The sequence below is a fragment of the Amblyomma mixtum genome, chromosome 1, assembly GCF_055824585.1.
Source record: "Amblyomma mixtum isolate Tamu chromosome 1, ASM5582458v1, whole genome shotgun sequence".
NCBI classification, from domain to species: Eukaryota; Metazoa; Arthropoda; class Arachnida; order Ixodida; family Ixodidae; genus Amblyomma; species Amblyomma mixtum.
In genome coordinates, this window is record NC_143012.1 from 272910873 (window position 1) to 272931253 (window position 20381).

The 20381-nt window shown below is 48.4% G+C and overlaps 1 protein-coding gene across 1 annotated transcript in view; it reads left to right on the top strand.

Moving 5' to 3' along the window:
• LOC149371708 (ecdysone-induced protein 78C-like) overlaps window positions 1-20381 on the top strand; it is a 127783-nt gene that overhangs the window by 58425 nt on the left and 48977 nt on the right. The window contains exon 2 of the mRNA XM_089565974.1: window positions 10691-10815. Coding sequence (XP_089422100.1) covers window positions 10691-10815 — 125 coding nt within the window. The remainder of the gene's footprint in view (window positions 1-10690; window positions 10816-20381) is intronic.

The window sequence follows — 20381 nt, forward strand, 5'->3', positions numbered from 1 at the left end:
CTTCAAATTGGTAGTGCGTCGCGATGCTCTCCTTTGCGCGCAGATTAGATTGTTTCAATACTGCGTTTTTCACTTCTTGAATACATTTCACGCAAGTGAAAGTTCTATGTCATGCTATCCGAAACTTAGTATGATCAGCACTCTGTTCAATGGAAACTACTTAACTATCAGCGTTTTACTGAAAACAGAGAAACGACGCGCGGAGGTGGTGTCAGTTTGCTTGTTCGTGATCACATATATGTACAGCACATGCCTGCATTCTGCTGTATTACTGACGATTATGAAGTTCTTTCAGTTCCGTGTACTCAGGCCGTTTACTCTGTACCAAACGGTAACATAAACAACTTTTTTTATTTTCTTGATCAGTTGTTTTTCTTTATGTGTCTGAATTTCGTTACGAAGTTGTGTGTGTGTGTGGGGGGGGGGGGGGGGGGGGGGGGGGGGGGGACTTCAACATCAATATGATGGTCGAGACTACCCTTAAACGTAACTTGAGACAATTATACACACCCATGGCTGCTTCAGTGTTATTTCAGCACCGACAAGAACTGCTAACAATACGTCCACCTGTGTCGACTTATTCATAAAAAATGCTGCCTTTGGCAACATTAAATCGGGAGTTTTTTCCGCCGGCCTGAGGGATCACATGCCCACATTTTTAAGTCTAAATCGTGAATGTCTGAGATCAGCCACCACTGACACTCTCATGCAAGCAATCACGCAGAGCGGGCTAGATGGTTTCCTTGAAGTACTGGGACGTATGAACTATACGGGAATTTATACTATGCAATGTCCCGATACCGCGTATGAAGCTCTCTTGCAAGTGTTTTCCTCTTGCTGTCACAGAAATTTTCCGTTCCGTATGAAAAGAAAACAACCTTCCAAGATACGGAAGCCTTGGGTTACGAAGAAGCTACTCGATTAAATCAAAACTTAAAATAGGCTTTATTATAAGTGTATCAAGTCACGAGATCAGGAAACAGTTCAAGCTTTCCGCAATCGCCTTACAAATGAACTTCGCAGGGCTAAAATACACTATCACACTGACGTCCTTAAATCGTGTGAAGGTGGCAGCCAACGAACTTGTCAACAGCTGCTTGTTCTACGTAATTATAGACGCCTAGTTCCCAGCCACCTGTACAGATTGTCAATAACGGTGTTCGAGTTGGTGGCGCGTCACTGCCTGATTTGTTTAATGACTTTCTAATAAGCTATGGCATTCCGGTAAACTTAGTTCCTGTGATTGAAGCATTTCGGAAATAGCATCGATTAATATCTTTGTGCGACCTAGTTGGCGAATCATCATGGAACACAGAACAAGTCAGCGCTTGTCCTTTGTTCTCACATCTCTCTTTCGTCCTTGTTGATTCGCGCTGCCGCTTTCCACGATGATACCGGAAACTATTTTTCTGCATCCAAACAACGAATCGGAACTAACATTCTTATTCTATAAACTGATCAATAGCTGTAACCTAGACGCGGAGAAGCTGCAAATAACAACAATTAAGTACACCTTGGATATTATTGATCCAGTGATGACATATGCCTCAATGCCGGAGTTTTTCCACATAAAATGCAAATTGCTAAAGTTATTACCTTTCAAACGTGGTTATAAGACACTAATAAACAAACTACAGGCCGATATCGATTTTGCCAGTCTTTTGGAAAGGTCTAGGAAAAGCTATCTTTAAGCGCTTTTCACTGCTTATGGAAAATAATAATCTCCTAACTCAGTTTCCGTACACCTTCCGTAAAAAAAAATTATCTGCTCATCTTTACCCCCTTAGCACGAAAACAATTTATCCTCGGCAGTATGAAGAGCGCTTGCTTATACTTGCAGTATTATTAGATTTTTGGAAAGCCTTTGACGGCATAAATCACGAAATTCTACAAAAGAAAATAACCCACTATGGAATTAGAGGCGCTGCCCTTAAATTAATTACATCATATCTTAATTCCAGAGCTCGATATAGGTGCATATGTTAATAAAATAAAAATTGGAGCGCCGCAGGGGAGCATATTGAGCCCTTTCTTTTCAACATTTACGTTAATGACATTGTTAGCATTGATCATGACACTATAATATACGCTGATGACATCACGCTACTGTTTTCTTCTTATGATGCCTCAAAATTAATAAGTACTGCTAATTCCGTCCTAGATAAAGTACACGTAAGCTCCATCGTAAACGGTCGCATAATCAACACAGCTAAAGCAAAATCTATGCTGTTGCAAGCCCATAACAAAAATGCTACATTGCCTGGTGACGTCACATTTAACGCAGCAAAAATTGAACTTTTGAGTTGGGCAAAAAGCCTTGGTGATCATTTTCGACCACGATATCCCATGGAATAGCCACGCACTTTCACTTGCCAGCAAATTATCGCAGGTAGCTGGATTAATCTTCACCCTTGGGTATCTTCCGCGAAATGTGTCTGCTGCTTACGTACAAGTCTCTTTTTATGAGTCACCTGAATTACTGTTGCCTCATCTGGACGACTGCATCTGCCACTAACATAAATCGGCTATTTAAAGTTTGTCCGTGGGGTATGTGATGTGCCTTGGGATACCCCATGTAAAGCTGTTTCAGGAGCTTAAAATATATAACGTTCGCAATCTATAGCATTACAGACTGTCAAATGCTTATGTTAAGGAGTGTAAATCGAATAATCCTTATATCCATTCAATAGCAAATCTAAAGCAAAATGTATTTCATTACCAAACACGATCGCCGGTATGTTACGCACCCGCGCACGAAGTATAATATGCAAATGATTGCTTGCACATTGCCTGTCTTGCTGAATGCTCTAATGTGTAGGAATGTTGATATTTTCCTTTGCACACTATCTAGCCTTTACAATTATTTTTGCTGCATAAATGCTACGGAAATTCCTTACTTTCTCTATCCCGTGATTTATCTGAGTGGTGTGTATTTTTTAGACTGCCATTTTCGTCACTTCATGTAACGCTTGTTGTTTATAATAAGGGAGTAATTAATCATTGACATCCACCCGAGCGCAGCCATACGGCTACAAAGGAAAGCTATACAGCTTTCTCAGAAACTTCGTAGTTAAAGAAAAATTCGTCCTTGTCCGGGGTTCGAGCCCGGGACCACCGCTTCACCGGAGCAGTCTCTCTACCTCTTTTTCTCTTTTGCTTTGTTCTTCCCTAGGCCCCGTTATTCCCGCACTGCCATGAGCGGGCTTTAGGACAAATAAAGCTGCTCGGCGCATGTTTTTTCCTCGCATACTTCGCTGTACACGGGAAACAAGCGTTGCATGTCCTCCCAGCATTCCTCCATGGATCAAGTGCAGCGCAGCCAGCTTTCCCTACGGGTGCCGATACCGTCGATGCAGGCGCATAAAACATAAAGCCACACACAACGAATGCAGGTGCACCTCTTTCGCATCGAGCCGGACAGTACGTCCAGAATTCAATTCCGTCAAGGCGTCCAACCCGTCCACTGGGTTAGCTGAGGAAGCTGAAAAGGCGCTCTGTCAGCTCGTGTTTTCGACCGGAATCGCACAAGCGTCTCAATGTGCTGCCACATGCGCTACATTTGCTCACTGGTGCAGTCGTGGAAACTAGACATTCTAGAAAGATGATAAGCGGACGACCCCCGGCCCAGCTCCAGCGCCCCCCCTCCCCCCCCCCCCCCCCTCCCCCTCCCCTCCCAATGTTTGTACCAGCAGCGGGACTCCGATAGGTCAATGGCCTGACAAGTTTTTTTTTTTTTCTAGCGCCACCTGAAAGTGGAACTATTAGTACGCTAGAGCCTACTACTCAGCTCTGACCCAGAGACAACCTCCGACTGGCCGAAAACGGTACCCTAGCCGTCGTCTAGGTAGGAGGGCTGCATTTGTTGGACAAGGTGGAAAATTTTTTCCAGTCTGATCGTGTCCACGACGTGAGGGAACCTGACGCCGATGACAAAGGCAAAAGAAACAGCGAGGCTCTTATTTTGAATTGTTTCACTCCAAACGGCTCATGGAGCAAGAAACAACCTTCTTGTAGGACAACAACGGACGCACGTGTGGTGTAAATTACGCAGAAAGACGAGCTTACTGATTCTGACGAAGATGTTGACCGCGAGCGAGCAGAGTGGGTGAGGGAACAAAAGCGTATTAATGACATCCCGGTCGAAATCAAGAGGAAGAAATAGGCTTGGGCAGGGCATGGGAGGCGATGGCAAGGTAACCGCTGGTCCTTGAGGGTAACAGAGTGGATTCTAAGAGAAGGCAAGCGTAGCATGGGGCGGCACAGAGTTAGGTGGGCGGATGAGATTAAGAATACGGTCGCCGCAACTGGCAAAGGACAGGGTGTGGGAGAGGTGTTTGTCCTGCAGTGGGCGTCAGGCTGATAGTGATGATGATGTAGTTTAATCCAACGTTTCGCCGTTTCTGCTGCCAATTTCGCGTCGGAAAGCGGTAAAACATGGTCCGCGGCGAATGCTGATACGTGCTGTCGCAGTCAACAGCACAGCAGTTAGCGTTGCTCAGGAGCAGCACAGCGAACCGCAAAATTCTGCTCAACTGAGTGCCATCCACACGGAGGGGTCCCCTATCTGGACGCTGGGCAGCTATATTTGTTATTTCATTTACGCCAGAAGGATCATGCCCTTGATTTTGGTACGAGAACACGTGAGCGTCGGTGGTTGCACGGAGGGTCCACGTGTCGGGTCGCTTTAGATCGGCGCCGCTGTTGCAGGGGTCAGTCGCCACACCCGAGATGCGAGCCGCGGGGCATACTTGGAGGGGACGCGCTTCTGGCCGCTGAGTTTTTGACCATCTGCGGCGGCCATTTTCGGCTGGTTCACACGTCCATAAATGGTGCGCCTTCCGTTCTACCGCGGGAATACGATTCTCTCTTTCCCAACCCCATATCCTAAGCTCGGGATGCATCGTCCCATAAACGTCAGGGCGCGGTCAGCCCAACGGCTCTGATCTGCCCCGTTGGACTCGACGACGTGCCATTTCCTGGACGCCCCTTTCCCTCACCTCGTCTTCGAGGCCCTGAGGGGAGGGGGGACTCCGCGCGTCTTTTGTGCGCGAATCAAAAGCAGCAGCGCTGGGAAGAGAGGTGCTCCGGGAATTTACGGCTTGCACCTAATCCGACCACGCTGTCAGAACAGGACGTTTCCGAGACGGCGCTCCCGACCACGGAAAATCTGCGCGAATGAACGAGGCCAGGGTGTTCCTTCGGCCACGACGACGCTGATCGCGTATTTACGACGTGCGTCCCGTACGGGGGACATTTCCGACGCCTCGTGCGTATGCCTCTTCGCTGCGCTCCTGTCTTAGTTGAAGCCTCTCGCGACATATACACAGCGCGAAAAGAATAACAGTATAGTAACAAAATAAAACAGGCTAGTCTCGCGAGAAGTGGACTTACAAAAGCAAATAGCCGGATGTCTGTGGACACTGTTTGTCCGCAGGACAGCAGAGCTGCTGATGCCGAAACCGCGCGCATGCGATGTCTTCTTTTATTCAGGCGGCCTCGTTCTTGTTGCACTGCTTGTCGCGTTTGTTGATGCTGGAAGCGGTTGAAGGCGATACCCCCTGTTATGTCTCTCACACGAACACACGAGTTTTGCTGGTTTGAACGCTGCTCCAAAGTGATGAGCTGACGTTCTTTACGCGATGCAATCATTGCGGGCTCAGGAGCATGCAGCTCTTCCGAGGCCTGCAAGCTATACGCCACTACGTTGCGCTCACTGCGGCACCGCAGGCAACGGCCACGATGACCGAATGGCGATACATCTTTGCCGATTCTTATTCCCTTTCCTGGATGTGGCTGCTGAATCATAGGCTCCCTGTGGTGCACTCCGGAGCCTCAATACAGACCACTACATCGCACTGACCCCACTTGTGACTCGCGCATCCCTGCACTGGATTCACTTATAGTTTGCGTCGACGCCATAGCGGCCTCCATCGCTGGGTCCAGATAGCGGAAACGGGGGGGAGCCTGAGCATGTTCTGTGCATCGCCAACCGGTTCCCGCGTACACTGTGGAGGCTAGCCTGTGCACCCAAAGATAGCGTCCGTGACCTCACGTGAAAGCTATCTATGCAAGCTACTTTCTTCGTACAGGTGTATCCAGCAGCCCAGCCCTCTGCGCCCGACATGTGGTACGTGAGAAGATCAATGCGAAAGCACTAAAATTCCCATTAAGAGAAGAGCCGTGGCCTGCGTGTGTACCCACAGAAGTTACAGAAAAAACCAGCGGAGGCTAAAATAGGGTGACGTCATCAAGCGGCGATATGACCGCCACTGGCCGACCTCCATGTGGCGGCAGTTTTCCCAACATCATACCAAAATTGTGACTCAACCGTTTGTCGTACAGCGTTCCGGCTGGTGGGTCTTACTCTCGGTAGGGAGCCTACATGTCGCGCCCCATAACTCTCGGCACCAGGCGGCGCCATCTGTTGGTAGACTGGGGTGTGATGATTTTCGAAGTCAGGTGTGATGATTTTCAACGATACAACTGATCAGGTGCTTACAGTGCAAGGCCACGAAATACCCAAAGTGGCCGAATACAAATACCTCGGGATATGGCTAAGCGAAGGGCAGATATACACGGAAAAGCACGAACAGGCTCTTAGGGCAAAAGGACGAAGAGACGCCGGGATAATGAAACATAGGGCATTATGGGGGTACAACAAATTTGAAGTACTGAGAGGTATTTGGAAAGGAATAATGGTGCCGGGGCTTACTTTCGGCAATGCGGTTCTGTGCTTAAGGGCAGAAGTTCAGTCGGATTAGACGTAAATCAGAGAGCTGTTGGAAGATTAGCACTAGGTGCCCCCGGCAAAACCACAAACGAGGAAGTACAGGGGGATATGGGCTGGGCGTCGTCCGAAGCACGGGAAGCTAAGAGCAAAATACTATATGAAGAACGCCTGAGGAAACTGGATGATAACAGGTGGGCAGCTAAGGTATTTAAATACTTATACAGAAAGAGCGTTGACTCACAGTGGTGGAAAAGAACTAGAAAACTAAACAGTAAGTATGCCGGTCATGAGGACGGAGAAAGAAAGAGCATTAAACGACAGGTTAAAAACACGGAAGTTAAAAACTGGATTAATTCAATAGAAAAGAAGCATAGTGTAGAACTATATTGATACTGGAAAAGGCAGATCAGGAAAGAATTTTTCTATGATAACTCAAGAGGCAGCGCCCTACTCTTTGAAGCTAGGTCAGGGTGTCTTAGAACGCGCAGCTACAAAAAAAAAAAATTCGAAGAAGATGATGACATATGTGCAGTGTGTGGTAGATCTGTGTAAACAATTGAACACTTCATTCTCAAATGTGATGGTATCCATCCGGATGTCGATGCAGGCACAGTCACTCTTTTTGAGGCCCTAGGGTTTAAAGATAACAATGGTCATGTAAATAAATCTGCAGTGGAGGCTAGCAAAAAGCGATTGGAGGATTGGTAGCTGAAAAGCAGAGATGTGACATAAGGTTAGAAGGGTAGAAAACGGTAGTGAAAGATGATGGCGAATCTTAATGAGAATTGCCAACACAGTAAACAAAAAATAATAAAGAAAGAAAAGCTGAGCATGGTGGCAATTGCCACCACCCCGTTTCAAAGGGGCCGCTCCCATCCATCCATTCATCTAACCTGCGGGTGGGGCGAGCGCCGCGCTTAGAACGGCAGAGCACGTGTTTGTGCTCTTGGCTTCCGTCGTTGACTCGCTTCATCACCTAATGTGTGTGCTGTGCATGACTACTGACATTATCCCTCTACCAGACAGTGCTACGGTTGTCTGACGCGCATTGTTACTCCGCGGGTAGCCGACCATGTAGGGTACGGACTGAAAAGCGGTACCTATACGAGCAAATTTCCGGGCTGCAGTTTGTCGTTTGTTACCGTGTTTTACGTGCGCTGTCATCTGCGATGACACTTTTGTGCATCAAAATGTAGATTTATTGATTTGACTCGATGGTGTAGTAATGTGCAGGATCGGCGATCTGGAGACTGTCGATGCGAAACGCGCGATCTCGATCACCACTACTTCGTCTTCAGCATCTCAGCTTGCTATTGTTCCCATTTAACACATTTCGTCTATGGGGATGCAAGCATGACTGCTACCAATTTAAGTTGTTATGTCCGTACGTCAGAGGGATCGGCGGGGTAAGACCGTGGTATCATTCTGCATTTGGTATCTTCCTGAGTCTATACACGATTTTATTACATTCCATGACACATGGCCAAACGGCTACGCGACGCTGTCGCAGGCGCCGAGAGCTTTCGAATAAAATAGACACGACTATGGGTCACAGATTTCCTGAAAGCTGGCTTCTCTGCTAATATTTATTCAAGATTTTCTAAATTAACCAAATCTGCATTGGCCCCGCCGCGCTCGGCTGCTGACCCGAAAGACGCGGGTTCGATTCCGGCCGCGGCGGCCGAATTTCGATGAAGGCGAAATTCTAGAGGCCCGTGTGCTGTGCGATGTCAGTGCACGTTCAAAGAACCCCAGGTAATTGAAATTTGCGGAGCCCTTCACTACGGCGTCCCTCATAGCCTGAGTTGCTTCGGGACGTTAAACCCAAATAAACCAAACCAAACTAACCAAATCTGCATTGTTATGCGCCAGCTAGCATAAAGCATGACAAAACTTGTTTTCTATTAACCCTGCGACTCGGCTATAGGCAAACAACGATAATTTGTTGATGTCACTGGCGCACCACCACGCAGGCGACAACACAGCCCTATTTGTGGATACTGCTTTGTGGCCGGAAGGAAGGATTAAGAGCGCTTGGAATTGGGACTGCATGCTAGCCGTGCACCTAATGCTTGGTACTGACCAAAAAAAGTTTCCTTTTCGATGGAGCACCAAGACGGCAGCGATAGTGCGAGCGTGTGCCAAGCGTCGGCACAACTAACGTGAATGTCAAACCAAATGTCATGATTAACACATTATTTTTATCTCTTTCATGATGCGAAAACTTGCTGCGACGCAACCGTGCTTCACGCCACAGATTATCCCCGTCGGTCACGCCACTCACAGCGTTGTCTTCCTATAGTATACACGGTCTACTTATACAATACTATACGAAGTCGCCCCAGCCAGTTTTTTCTGAAGAATGAGCGACGCAACCGGTGGTGCCGTTGCTGCTAAACGAGCAAAGGTTCAGCGCCGCCACCGAGAGGAGCCCGGAGTTTGCGGTGCCGAAGCAGAGGTTAGGCGGCCCCTTTGAGAGGTGTCCGCGCCGCCGAAGCAGACAAAGCTGCGCTCAGATTTCGCATTAGAGTGTATCGTAATCGTCCTTAGACTTTTTTCTTTAGCGCCCGAAGGGCAGAAAATCGCGGCTACCATGCAGGCGCGGAGGCCCCAAAGAAAAAGCCCGCACCGCGGCATGGCAGTCGGCAGAAAATGGCCGCGCTCTAGAGGGGCTCTGGATTCAGGTTTATAGAGTTTGTACAAAGTATGTATAGTCATTCCTCATAGTCAAAGTCATGACTTATAGCCATGCAACGTGCATGACTCAGTAGGTTCGCATTCTTACTCGTAAGCATGCAGTCCTAAGTGTTTCTGGCGATTTTTTTTATTACACATCACAAGACATTACACGGCACTTGTGAGTTCACGAATGTTATGTATTATTGAATCCCGTTCCACCTTTTTTTTACACTTCCGTCTGGAGTAGCATGCCAGGTAAACTACTAGGCACGCCTCTCGTGTTGTCATTAAAGGGGCTCTGAAAGAGGCTCTAATAAAGTTGTGGTATGCCTGGGATGTTAAAGGACGCCGCTTCACGAATATTCTTCAGGAAGAATTTCTTTTAACGCTCTTTAGAGAAGCTGAGTTATCTGTGGCCAAAATCTGAATTTCGGCGTCTTGGCGCCTTTCCCTCTCCGTAACTTTTTGCACGCCGGAAGGTCGGCGCTCCTCCGCCGGCCCCACCTCCGGGGGCGGAGCTTCCTGACCCGCCGGAGCTACGCGGCTTACTGGCCGCGGCCATGGCAGCTGCCTGACGTCTGAAATAATCTAACCAATAGCCACCTCCCAACTTGTATACGCCGGTGCGAGCGACGGAGGAGGGTGCGAGCATGAATAACTCGCCGTGAAACGCTCGTCAACTTTCGCGCGTGACTGTGGGTTCTCTGCTGCGCGTAGAAGTGGATTATTTGGCTCAGGCTTTTGTGACAACACAATGCAGTGTTTGAGCGAGTTGATGTGCTCTCCTCGGAAGGTGTTTAGAATAAACCCGGAAATACGCATTTATCACGGCAGTTGCTTAGGTGTTTGGAACACTGCGCTGTGTTTGCTGATTGACTCTGCCCTCAAGCTCGCTGCACTCACTCACTCACTCACTCACTCACTCACTCACTCACTCACTCACTCACTCACTCACCCATCCACCCACTCACTCACTCACCCACCCACTCACTCACTCACCCACCCACCCACTCACTCACTCACTCACCCACCCACCCATCCACCCACTCATTCACTCACTCACTCACTCACTCACTCACTCACTCACTCACTCACTCACTCACTCACTCACTCACTCACTCACTTTTAAAGAAGCCAATCATCGTTTTCATATGGCCGTCTTTTGCAACTTTACCCTTCTCCGTAATGACTGAATTTTACTCGCATCCCACCTTCACAAAGGAGTCAATGTACGCCGCGCATATCTTATACATTCCTTTCTCTCTCCTGGCGCGTGTGCAGAGCAAAGCTTCGCGGCGGCCGACTCGAACAGCAACAGCCCGGCCAAGTCGTTTGTGGCATGCAAGGTGTGCGGTGACAAGGCGTCCGGCTACCACTACGGCGTCACCTCCTGCGAGGGCTGCAAGGTGAGTCCCGCACTTATCTGTCTCTGTGTAATGGAATTTCGGAAAATTTTCGAAAAGATATTACGAGTGATAATGAGCGGAGACAGTGAGTGAGAGAGCAAGAAACCTTAGCAAAGAAAACGCGCCATCTACGCATTGTTGACATCCATCAACACCATGAAACACTGCACGGACCTCCGCGCGGTATTTACGCCGGATGCCTCCAGCAGACCTCGATTGTAGCCTCGCCTATCAATAATTTACGAAGCGCTAAAATTAACGTTCCTTCTTATGTGTACTACGTACTGTAGATATACCACGCGAGATGTTTATAAACTTCCAGCGCAGTGGAGACACGAGCAGTCTCCGTGGCTTAGACAGTTATCATCATCAGCCTGACTACGCCCACTGTAGGGCAAAGGCCTCTCCCATGTCTCTCCATTTAACCCTGTCCTTTGCCAGCTGCGGCCACCGTATCCCCGCAAACTTCTTAAACTCATCCGCCCACCTAACTCTCTGCCGACCCCTGCTACGCTTGCCTTCTCTTGGAATCCACTCCGTTACCCTTAAGGACCAGCGGTAGTATTGCCTTCGCATTACACGTCCTGCCCAAGCCCATTTCTTCCTCTTGATTTCGACTAAGATGTCATTAACCCGCATTTGTTCCCTCACCCACTCTGTCCGCTTCCGATCTCTTAAAGTCTTAAAGTTACACTTATCATTTTTCTTTCCATAGGTCGCTGCGTTGTTCTTAATTTAAGCTGAACCCTCTTCGTTAGCTTCCTCGTTTTTTCCCCGGAGCACCGGTAGGATACAGCTGTTGTATACTTTTCTCTTGAGGGATATTGGTAAACTGTCATTCATGATCTGATAGAACCTGCCATACAGTTTGGTATTCATCACATCGGGGGTGCAAAAAGCGCGTAGACCTGTAGAGAACCTTTCTCAATAACACCATCATGCCATTTTACAACATACCATCTTTTAAGATACTATAACACTAGCACTTCATACATCTCTTCCCTCACCTGATTCCAATAGATCTTCTTCGCTTAGTCTGCACCCAAGTGGAGAAATCTTAGCTTCGTCCAACAGCCAAATAAACGTAATAAATGTTGTTTGCATTGCTGCTCCAAACAGCTGCTTTTATCCAGAACATTAAGCAAGCGCATGAAAAAATGTAGACATTGGTAAGGGGGGTAGAACGGATTTAGTTTAAAGGGGTGGAGACACCTAATTTTGAAGCTATAAAAAGCCTGCTATGAGATTCCTATGTATGCAAGGGCACTCACAGCCAGGTGTTGGACGCAACAAACGTTTAAAAAATATTTTAATTCGGTTCCAAAGATTACCTAAATGCTCACTCTCACGATCTGGACCCATCGCTAGCGCCATCAACGCTGACGTCACAAGGGGGTAAACAAATTAAAGTTTTAGTGACGTCATACCAAAATACAGTGACGTATGATGAGCGGGGCACAGCCGCGTGAGCGCAGTCGACGCACCAGCGAGCCGCATTTGCTGCTAACCGCCACTCGCTCGGTTTGCGGCGCGCCGTTGCGAACAGCGTCGCAGCCTCCGATTGCAGCTCGTCGCCTGCGTCCGGCCTCAACGGCGAGCCGCTCGCGACAAACGCAACGACGGGAAGCGGCAGCCAATGCGAGCCCGGAGAGCGGCAGCGTCATGATGAAATATGGCGCACTCCTTGGAGCCGGGCGGCCTGCGCCAGTCTTCGTGCCGACCACCGGCATCCGAAGAACGCGACAGTATTGTTTGTTCACGTTCATAGCAAACCCTGGGATATATGAATATCAAAAATGCATCGTTTCTGACGATCGTTGGCAAATACCGAATTCCTGATAGAAGTGATGACTGCGATGCAAGCAAATTTCATCCCATAGCCGGTTTTGTGCTGCTGCTACCTGGTGCGGTTCGCCTGCCGTCTGCTAGCTCTGTTGCTGAAGACGTCGTGGAAATCGAACATATCTCTTATTGTGGGACGAGTTCACAGTAAAGGGGAGCCGAGCGGAGCAGTTTCTGAGCACTGGCCAGTCCCGAAGCGCCCTCAGCTGTGGAGTCGGATGTGAAACCAGCTTAGGCCTAGCGACGACTAGGGCAGTCTGGGACCAGCGCGCAGGTCGTCGCCCGGCGTTGCCGCAGGCAGTGTCGTTGCCGAAAGATCCACTTTTAGTACAGTCATGCTGTCGTATCTCGAATCTAGGAAGCATCCTTACTGGTAGCATAGCTGTTTTGTGCGGACGTGAAGTACGCCGTGCCTGCCAGCCGGTCGGCCAGCCTGGATGCCGTCATAAAGCGAGCTAAGGAGTGTTCTTGACGTAAATAATAAACCATGGTACAATAAACTTGAAAAAAGTGTCATTTTTGAGGATCGCTGACCAATACTGAGCTGCTGGTAGAGGTAACAACGGTGATATGAGCAATTTTCTTGCCAGAACCGCCTCGCAGCTGCCGCTGGCCCGACGTTGGGGTCCGGCTCGCCTGGCGCCCGCTAGCTGCGCTGCCGAAGGCGTCGAGGAGATTGACCATACTATTATTTTATTGTGAGATGATTGTGAGCAGAGCTCGTTGCCCGGAGCGGTGCCGTTGCCGAAAGCTCCCAACATAAGCAGGCATGCTTTGTCGCTGCTCGAGTATAGCTGGCCGTTCTGATAACAAGGCGATTTTGTCTTTTTTTTTGTGATATTTGTACACCATCCCAAGCAGCGCTCAGGTACTGCTGCACGGCGGCGAAGTGTGGCACCGGTTGTGGGCGCAGCTTGGGTAGAGCGGCGCAGCGATGCTTACTGGCATTTTGCAAAGTGCTTCGCATCCTCACGCGAACCCGCGAAGGCGATTTAGCGTGCGATAAAAAAAAAGTCGATGTCTTCACTCATTGGATTCAGATCCGTCAGAATCCGAGCTGCTGGTACTAGACATGCTGTTGTTTTTTTCATGCGCTGGTCAGCACGTGTGTGAGAAAGCAGACGATGCAGCAGTAGGTGCGTCACAACTTTTGTGGACCCACGTGACCAAGCGAAGTAGTTGATCTTCCCCCTCTGTGGCGTCACTGTCCAACTCGGCGTTCCGAAACCGAAAATCGTTCACCTAAAAATGCGATAATAAATTATTCACTGTGAATATATGAATCTCTGAGTGTGTATCATGCTTCCTGGAGCCATAAGAAACGTTTGAAACTAAGAACACGCGAACCACAAATTTGGTGTCTCCACCCCTTTAAAAGTCGTTCCTCAAGGTTAGCAAATACGTCCTGAAAATATCCTCAGCATCATCGCTATCAGCTTGACTGCGCTCACTGCAGGACAAAGGCCTCTCCAATATCTCTCCAATTATTCATCATCATCAGCCTGACTGCGTCCACTGCATCGCAAAGGCCTCTCCCATATCTCTTCGATTAACCCCGTCCTACGCCATCTGCGGCCACCCTATCCCCGCAAACTTTTTAATCTCATCTGCCCACCTAACTTTCTGCTGCCCCTGTTACGCTTGCCTTCTCTTGGAGTGCAGTCTAGTGATGCAAAACTATCGGAAAATTGACTATCGATAGTATCGACAGTTTTTTTGAAACTATCGGTAGTGTAAAAAAACTATCAATGGTGCTACTATCGATAGGGCGATCGATAGAAAAAACTATCAATAGTGCTACTATCGATAGACTATCGATAGTAGCACTATTGATAGTTTTTTTTTGATCTATCGATAGACTATCGATAGTATTATCGATAGTCAACTATCGATAGTAGTACCATCGATTCTACTATCGATAGTATTACTATCGATACTAATCAATTCTACTATACTATCGATACTACTATCGATTCTACTATCGATAACGTTGCTATCGATAGTATCACTCGCGATAGTACCGCTAGTAACACTATCGCTAGTAACACTATCGATAGTAACAATATGATATTATGCATTTGTTTGCCAGCGATATAACCAAAACATTTGCGATACCTGATTGGTTTCACGGTCTATGAGGGCTCAAGCTATGAGGGACGCCGTAGTGGAGGCCTCCGGGTAAATTTTGACCAGCTGTGGTTTTTTAACATGCACAGGGACAGTTAGGAAAAATGCCTGGAGCTGCATCCGATGAAAGAACAAACAGCACAGGTTGTGCTGGCTTACACGACACCATCGTGCACAGCAGACGTCGTCTTGCTGACGTAACCCCTGTAGAAATGCTTTTCGCACACATGGTTCGCAACTCGGACATTCGCACTCTAACATAGTCTTCTGGCGGGCTAGTTGGTTCTTTTCGTTCATGGTTAAACTGCGCGAAGGAAACAAGGACAGAGACAGAAACACACGTACACACTGAGCGCAGATTCTGTCTGCGCTCAGTGTGTACGTGTGTTTCTGTCTCTGTCCTTGTTTCCTTCGCGCAGTTTAACCATGCACTCTAACATTTTATCCAGCAACTTTACGTAGGGAACGTGTGCAGAGCTCGGTGACGCGTAGGCCGCGAAAACCGGCAAGTCCTGTCATATACTCATACCATCACCTCCATACCACACACTCGCGAAACCAAGTTTAGGATGCAGTGGGTACGCGTCGTTGATTTTATAGAATCGATGGAACTATATATAACAAGTAGTAACGATACGGCTATCGATTGTACTATCAATAGAACTATCGAAAGCACTATCGATAGTACTATCGATACTGCTATCGAAAGTACTAGCTATCGATAACACTATCGATAGCGCATTATTGATAACCTTTTTTACCACCGATAGTTCGATAGTGGATCAACTATCGATAGTTTTGCATCACTAGTGCAGTCCCTTACCCTTAAGGACGCTCGCATGCTGATGTCCTGATTCTGTCCAACATGCATAAATCCAACATTGCAGTTGTCGGAGTTTCAGAGTTTGTAAATAAGGGAGCAGCTGTCTAACAACCACTTGGCATTAAGCAATTTTTCTGGGTAACTCCCTATAACTATCTTTGTCTGGAACATTGAGAAAGCGCGTGAAAAAAAAAATGTTAGCCGAACCGACTTGATTTAGAAATCATTCCCCAAGATCAGGATGTTTTCTGAAAACATATACAATTGTACGATAATGTGTAGGCGTGAAACATCGCACTTACATTCCGCGGAAGCGACTGAATAATATTTATGCGTGGTCTAAGTCTAATGTAGATGCAACGTCACGAGTACGTCGAGTTTTTTCTCGAGAAGGATTGGTACGTCTGAAAGATGCTGCCGATGTGCGTCACGGTGTTGCTTGAGGTTTGTGTCACCATTGGTTTAAGGTTTAGTGTTCTTCCTGGCGACTCCAAACTACGTTACTTTCGGAATCAGTTTCTCTTGTTCTGGGAATGTTCCGGCCATTTGCAGGCACTGCTTTGAGGAGCCGATACGGTGCGCGGCGCCACCTGCTTGCGAGCGAATGCTACTGTGGCGCGCATTTGTCTTGTTAGGCAGGAGGTAACACAGACGCTGCTTTCTGGATAGACGTACTATCGGGGACAAAAGTAGTAGTACTCCATGCGGCGGGAGCCGGAGCAACGGAAAACTGCGACATTTTGGTGAGCTAAAGCACGAAACATTGAAACCATCCAAGCGACATGTCTGCTGATAATAAAGGTCACGCATTGGCTGCCTCGATCCCAGATGCCGCCTGTAGATGGCGTTTCAACGCATTTTTCCGTTGCTGCGGCTCCCGCCGCGTGGAGTTTACCACTTTTGTCCCCGATAGTGCATATCAACGTATTACTACAGATCCCGCGGCAGTTCGTCGACAACAAAGGTGCCACAGCTGGGAATGCTCCCAGGGGCGCATGTATGGGTCACATCTCCACGCAAGTCTCCTTGGGGACAGTTGGCGCTGCGGAGAAAAGCGGATTTTGTTCTCTGAGACGCGCCTTTGGACGCTCAATTTTCACCACTGTAACATGGTACGTAAATGTACCATGGGGCAAACATATCAGCTGGCCGTATTTAAAGCTTGCGATCTATAACTTTCGATCGACATCTTCGCACCAATATTTAAAAAGCTAGCTGATTAGTGTTTACTAATAAATTACTTTGGAGAAGGAAAAAATACTGCTGAGCTGGACCGCCAGGCTTCGGTTACTTTTAGCTGGGATATCCGGTTACGAGAGAGCACCTGTTGGTTGAGCGGCTGCATTCGCAGAGGATCCCTTGCAAGGTCCCTGGCATCAGAACGTCAACCATCTGACCGATCGGTGACTTGGCATTTCGAGGAAGGCAGCTAAGCAGATCTGGTTGAAAACTAAACGTGTAAGCAACACTCTTGGGGCTTTCTGTTCTACCCTCGTTGAGCTTCCACGAAAATGACTGGCGAGATGCGAGATTGCCGGTACCGGCCTGATGGATCCGAGACCTGTGACGTCGTAGGCGGGCGCTGGAGGTAGAAACAAAGCACCCGTGCGCAAAAACGGCGGATTAGGTTTACCCGAAACGCCCCCGAGCTGGCGTGCGAATGCAATTCCTTCCAGGTACGCGACCGGATTGTTCCAAGAGCCGAGGCGACTAAACGCTATTGCTGGAAGAAACATCGCCGAGCTAGGTCTACCAGGAGAAAAAATTGGGGAAGGGGGGCTTTAGCTTTGGCTAAGAAGGAACGCAGTGCGCCGCGTCTACAGGTCACGCGTGGCTACCGGCCGCCGTTACCCGACGAGCCGAGTTGGTAGCCCGTCTCTCGCTCCTGGAATGACGTCACGCTATAACGTCACTAGCGCGTCTAGCGGGAGGAGCGCGGCGCGCCGTGGCTACCGGCCGCCGCTGCGCGACGAGCCGAGTTGGTAGCCCGTCTCTCGCTACTGGTATGACGTCACGCTGTGACGTCACTAGGCGTGGTATGACGTCAGGGGTTATTCTAAATGTCAAACGTGGCTACCGGCCGCCGCTACGCGAAAGGCTGTTCATGAGCGTAGTATTTCTTTCGCAATAAAAAAAACGTGTGCTTTCCAAATGAAGTGTCCAATTGCTTCCAAATTGTGTATATGGAACCAGCTGCTTTGAACTGGAACCGATAGGACATTCCTATTCAAACTAATTGATTCTAATTGGAACCAATTGGAATGTTCAATTCACCAATTGATTCCAAATGTAATGTCCCTTCTGGAGCTTTCAATTGGTTCTAGATACACAAATGGAACCAATTGGGCCACTCGGTTCTGTTGGACGTTCTTGTTCCGAGTGCGCAACTAGAACCAATTTGGAATGTTCATATGAACTGAATGGTTTTTTTCTTCTGGGTTATTAAGCAGTGTTTTTCGAGAAGCGCCTGTTTGATTTCTGACGTGTGAATTGTACAGAAGCCCGATGAGTCTATACCTTTCGCTCGATCCTGGGTTCACATCGGGGACTAAAGGGTCGTACGTTTCGGCGATGTCCTCGAAGTATGCGAAGTACGGTGCCCCGTTCGGTCCCGAAATTTTTGAGAATACATCCGCCCGGCCGTTGCTTAGACGCACGATACCTCTCTCGACGCAAACCCCACAAGACAGCACAAGCAATCTTCTGCTCAGCATCGCCGTTAGCACTGCACGGGTCGTTACATGTCACGTTAACAAGATTGCGGTGGCACAGTCACATCCGCGTGGAGGATACGCTCTGTGTTCGTTGTTGGCTAAAACCGTTGCAGGGGCCGAAGACGGGCAGGAGCGTTTAGGGCGGCACCATATTAGCGCAGAAAGTCAATTCCAAGAATCAAGGCAGAACATCAAGAGATTTGGCAGTGGTCACTCGAGCAGTGCACTTTCCGGTAGGTGACCGCCACCAGGATGAATTCCATTCTGTTTTCCTCTTGGTTATGCGATCCGCGAGATCCTCGCTTATTATCGAAAAGTCCGCGCCTGTGTCGTTTAAGCCGTCACTGCAGCATTGTAAAAATATTACACCCTTAAAGGTGTAGAGCTAATGACTGCACCCTTTCCACACCCTTAATTTTCCTTGTTTTTTTTAAAGGTGCGCTGAGCACGTTAGCACCTTTAATGCACGCCTGCACCCTTCATAGGTGCACGGGTGCAAGGGTGTTGTAGCTCCTATGGGTGCAAGGATGCGTAAGGGTGTATGGGTGTTCTTTGACTTGTTGAATAACATTAGAGTAGATCAATCAAATGTGCTTCTAAAATGATGTGAGCTGTTCGAGCTTTCTATTAAATTACAGCTGCAGCCTTGATGCTAGCAGCTATGGCTGCGATTTGCGCCCTCAAAATGTAATAATTAGCTGAATTATTTTGAACTGAAGTGCTAAACTCCAAATAGGGGCTCGCTGAAATGGCATGTATAAGCTTGGAAGAAGTATTGTAAGTAAGTATTGCGCGCAGCAGTGTTGTCTACTGTGTTAAACTCTGTCACATCAGTAGCTTTGTACGACTCATTCCAGTTAAGCTTATACTTGTTTATGTTCCTTTGGCAAAAAATATGTGGCATATTATAGCATCGTGTTACTATGCGAGCGGGTTTGCTGAAAGTTGGCCTCCTTTAGCAAGCTGCTTTTCTCTCTTTTTTTAATATATTCAGAAAAATCGCGCCGTGAACATCTTGCAGACATGACAAATGTGACTCCACAGCAAAGAAGTTCAGAAACACCGTGAAAAACAAATCTTGATATTATAATTATTGTTGGGCATGCCGTACCTGTAGAGCAAAGTTGGGCACTTTTCGTAGAATATGTTTGGCTTCCCTTCAAGAGTGTGGAAAAAATAAACTGATCAGCGTCTTTCAAAGTAATCAAAACCTATGGAAGTGTAAAGAAGTCGGAAAAAGGGTGCAGCTCAAACGATACCACTCTTAGTTTTGATGCAACAAGCATATTTTGCACCCTTTTGGATTCTCGGAAAAAGGGTGCAACTCTAATGATCCCACCCATGCTATGGGTGCGACGAGCACACTTGGCACCCTTTTGGGGGGGGCGCAAGCGTGCGAGTTATAGACACGGAAATGCACCCTGTAGGGTGCAAATTTTTTTACAGAGTGGGTGTCGGTCAATGTGGATGCGGAGGTCGACGCTACCACTTCATCGGTATCAGGTCTGTGTTACGGAATCAGGCTGCGCCGGCACAAGGGGGGTCTTTGGAATATCTGCTGTCAGCAACCTTCTCAACACCCCCTCCCCGGCGTGGAGACAGCCCCGCAGCCCATCTGCGAAACCCCGGCGGCTGCGCGACGCAGGAGATGGAGACCGTGGTCAGCCGGTCGGGAAAGTGGCAGCGAGGTGTTCCTCGTTAAGTCGCTCACCGAAACATGGAGCGTCACATGGAAAGCCCCGGAGCCCGACCTCGTGGTAGGGGCAACTGCGATACGGGCTCCCCGCAATGACAGCAGAGCGGCTGCTGGTCAGAAGTGCGCCATACAGCCGCCTTCCGAGCCGATGGTAGCATGGCTGCAGTAGAATGACGGCGGTGAGTGGTGTGGCTACACCGGAGGCAGCTCGACACGGCGAAGAGCTGTCGAGTAGTTCATGGAGCTTCTCACTGCGCAGTTGAGGAGTTGTTTCGTCGGCGGCGCTGCTGCAACACTTGTTTTCTTTATGAAATCTGCGACAGTCCGCGGAGGATTGCGGACGAACAGAGCAGAGTTGGACTTG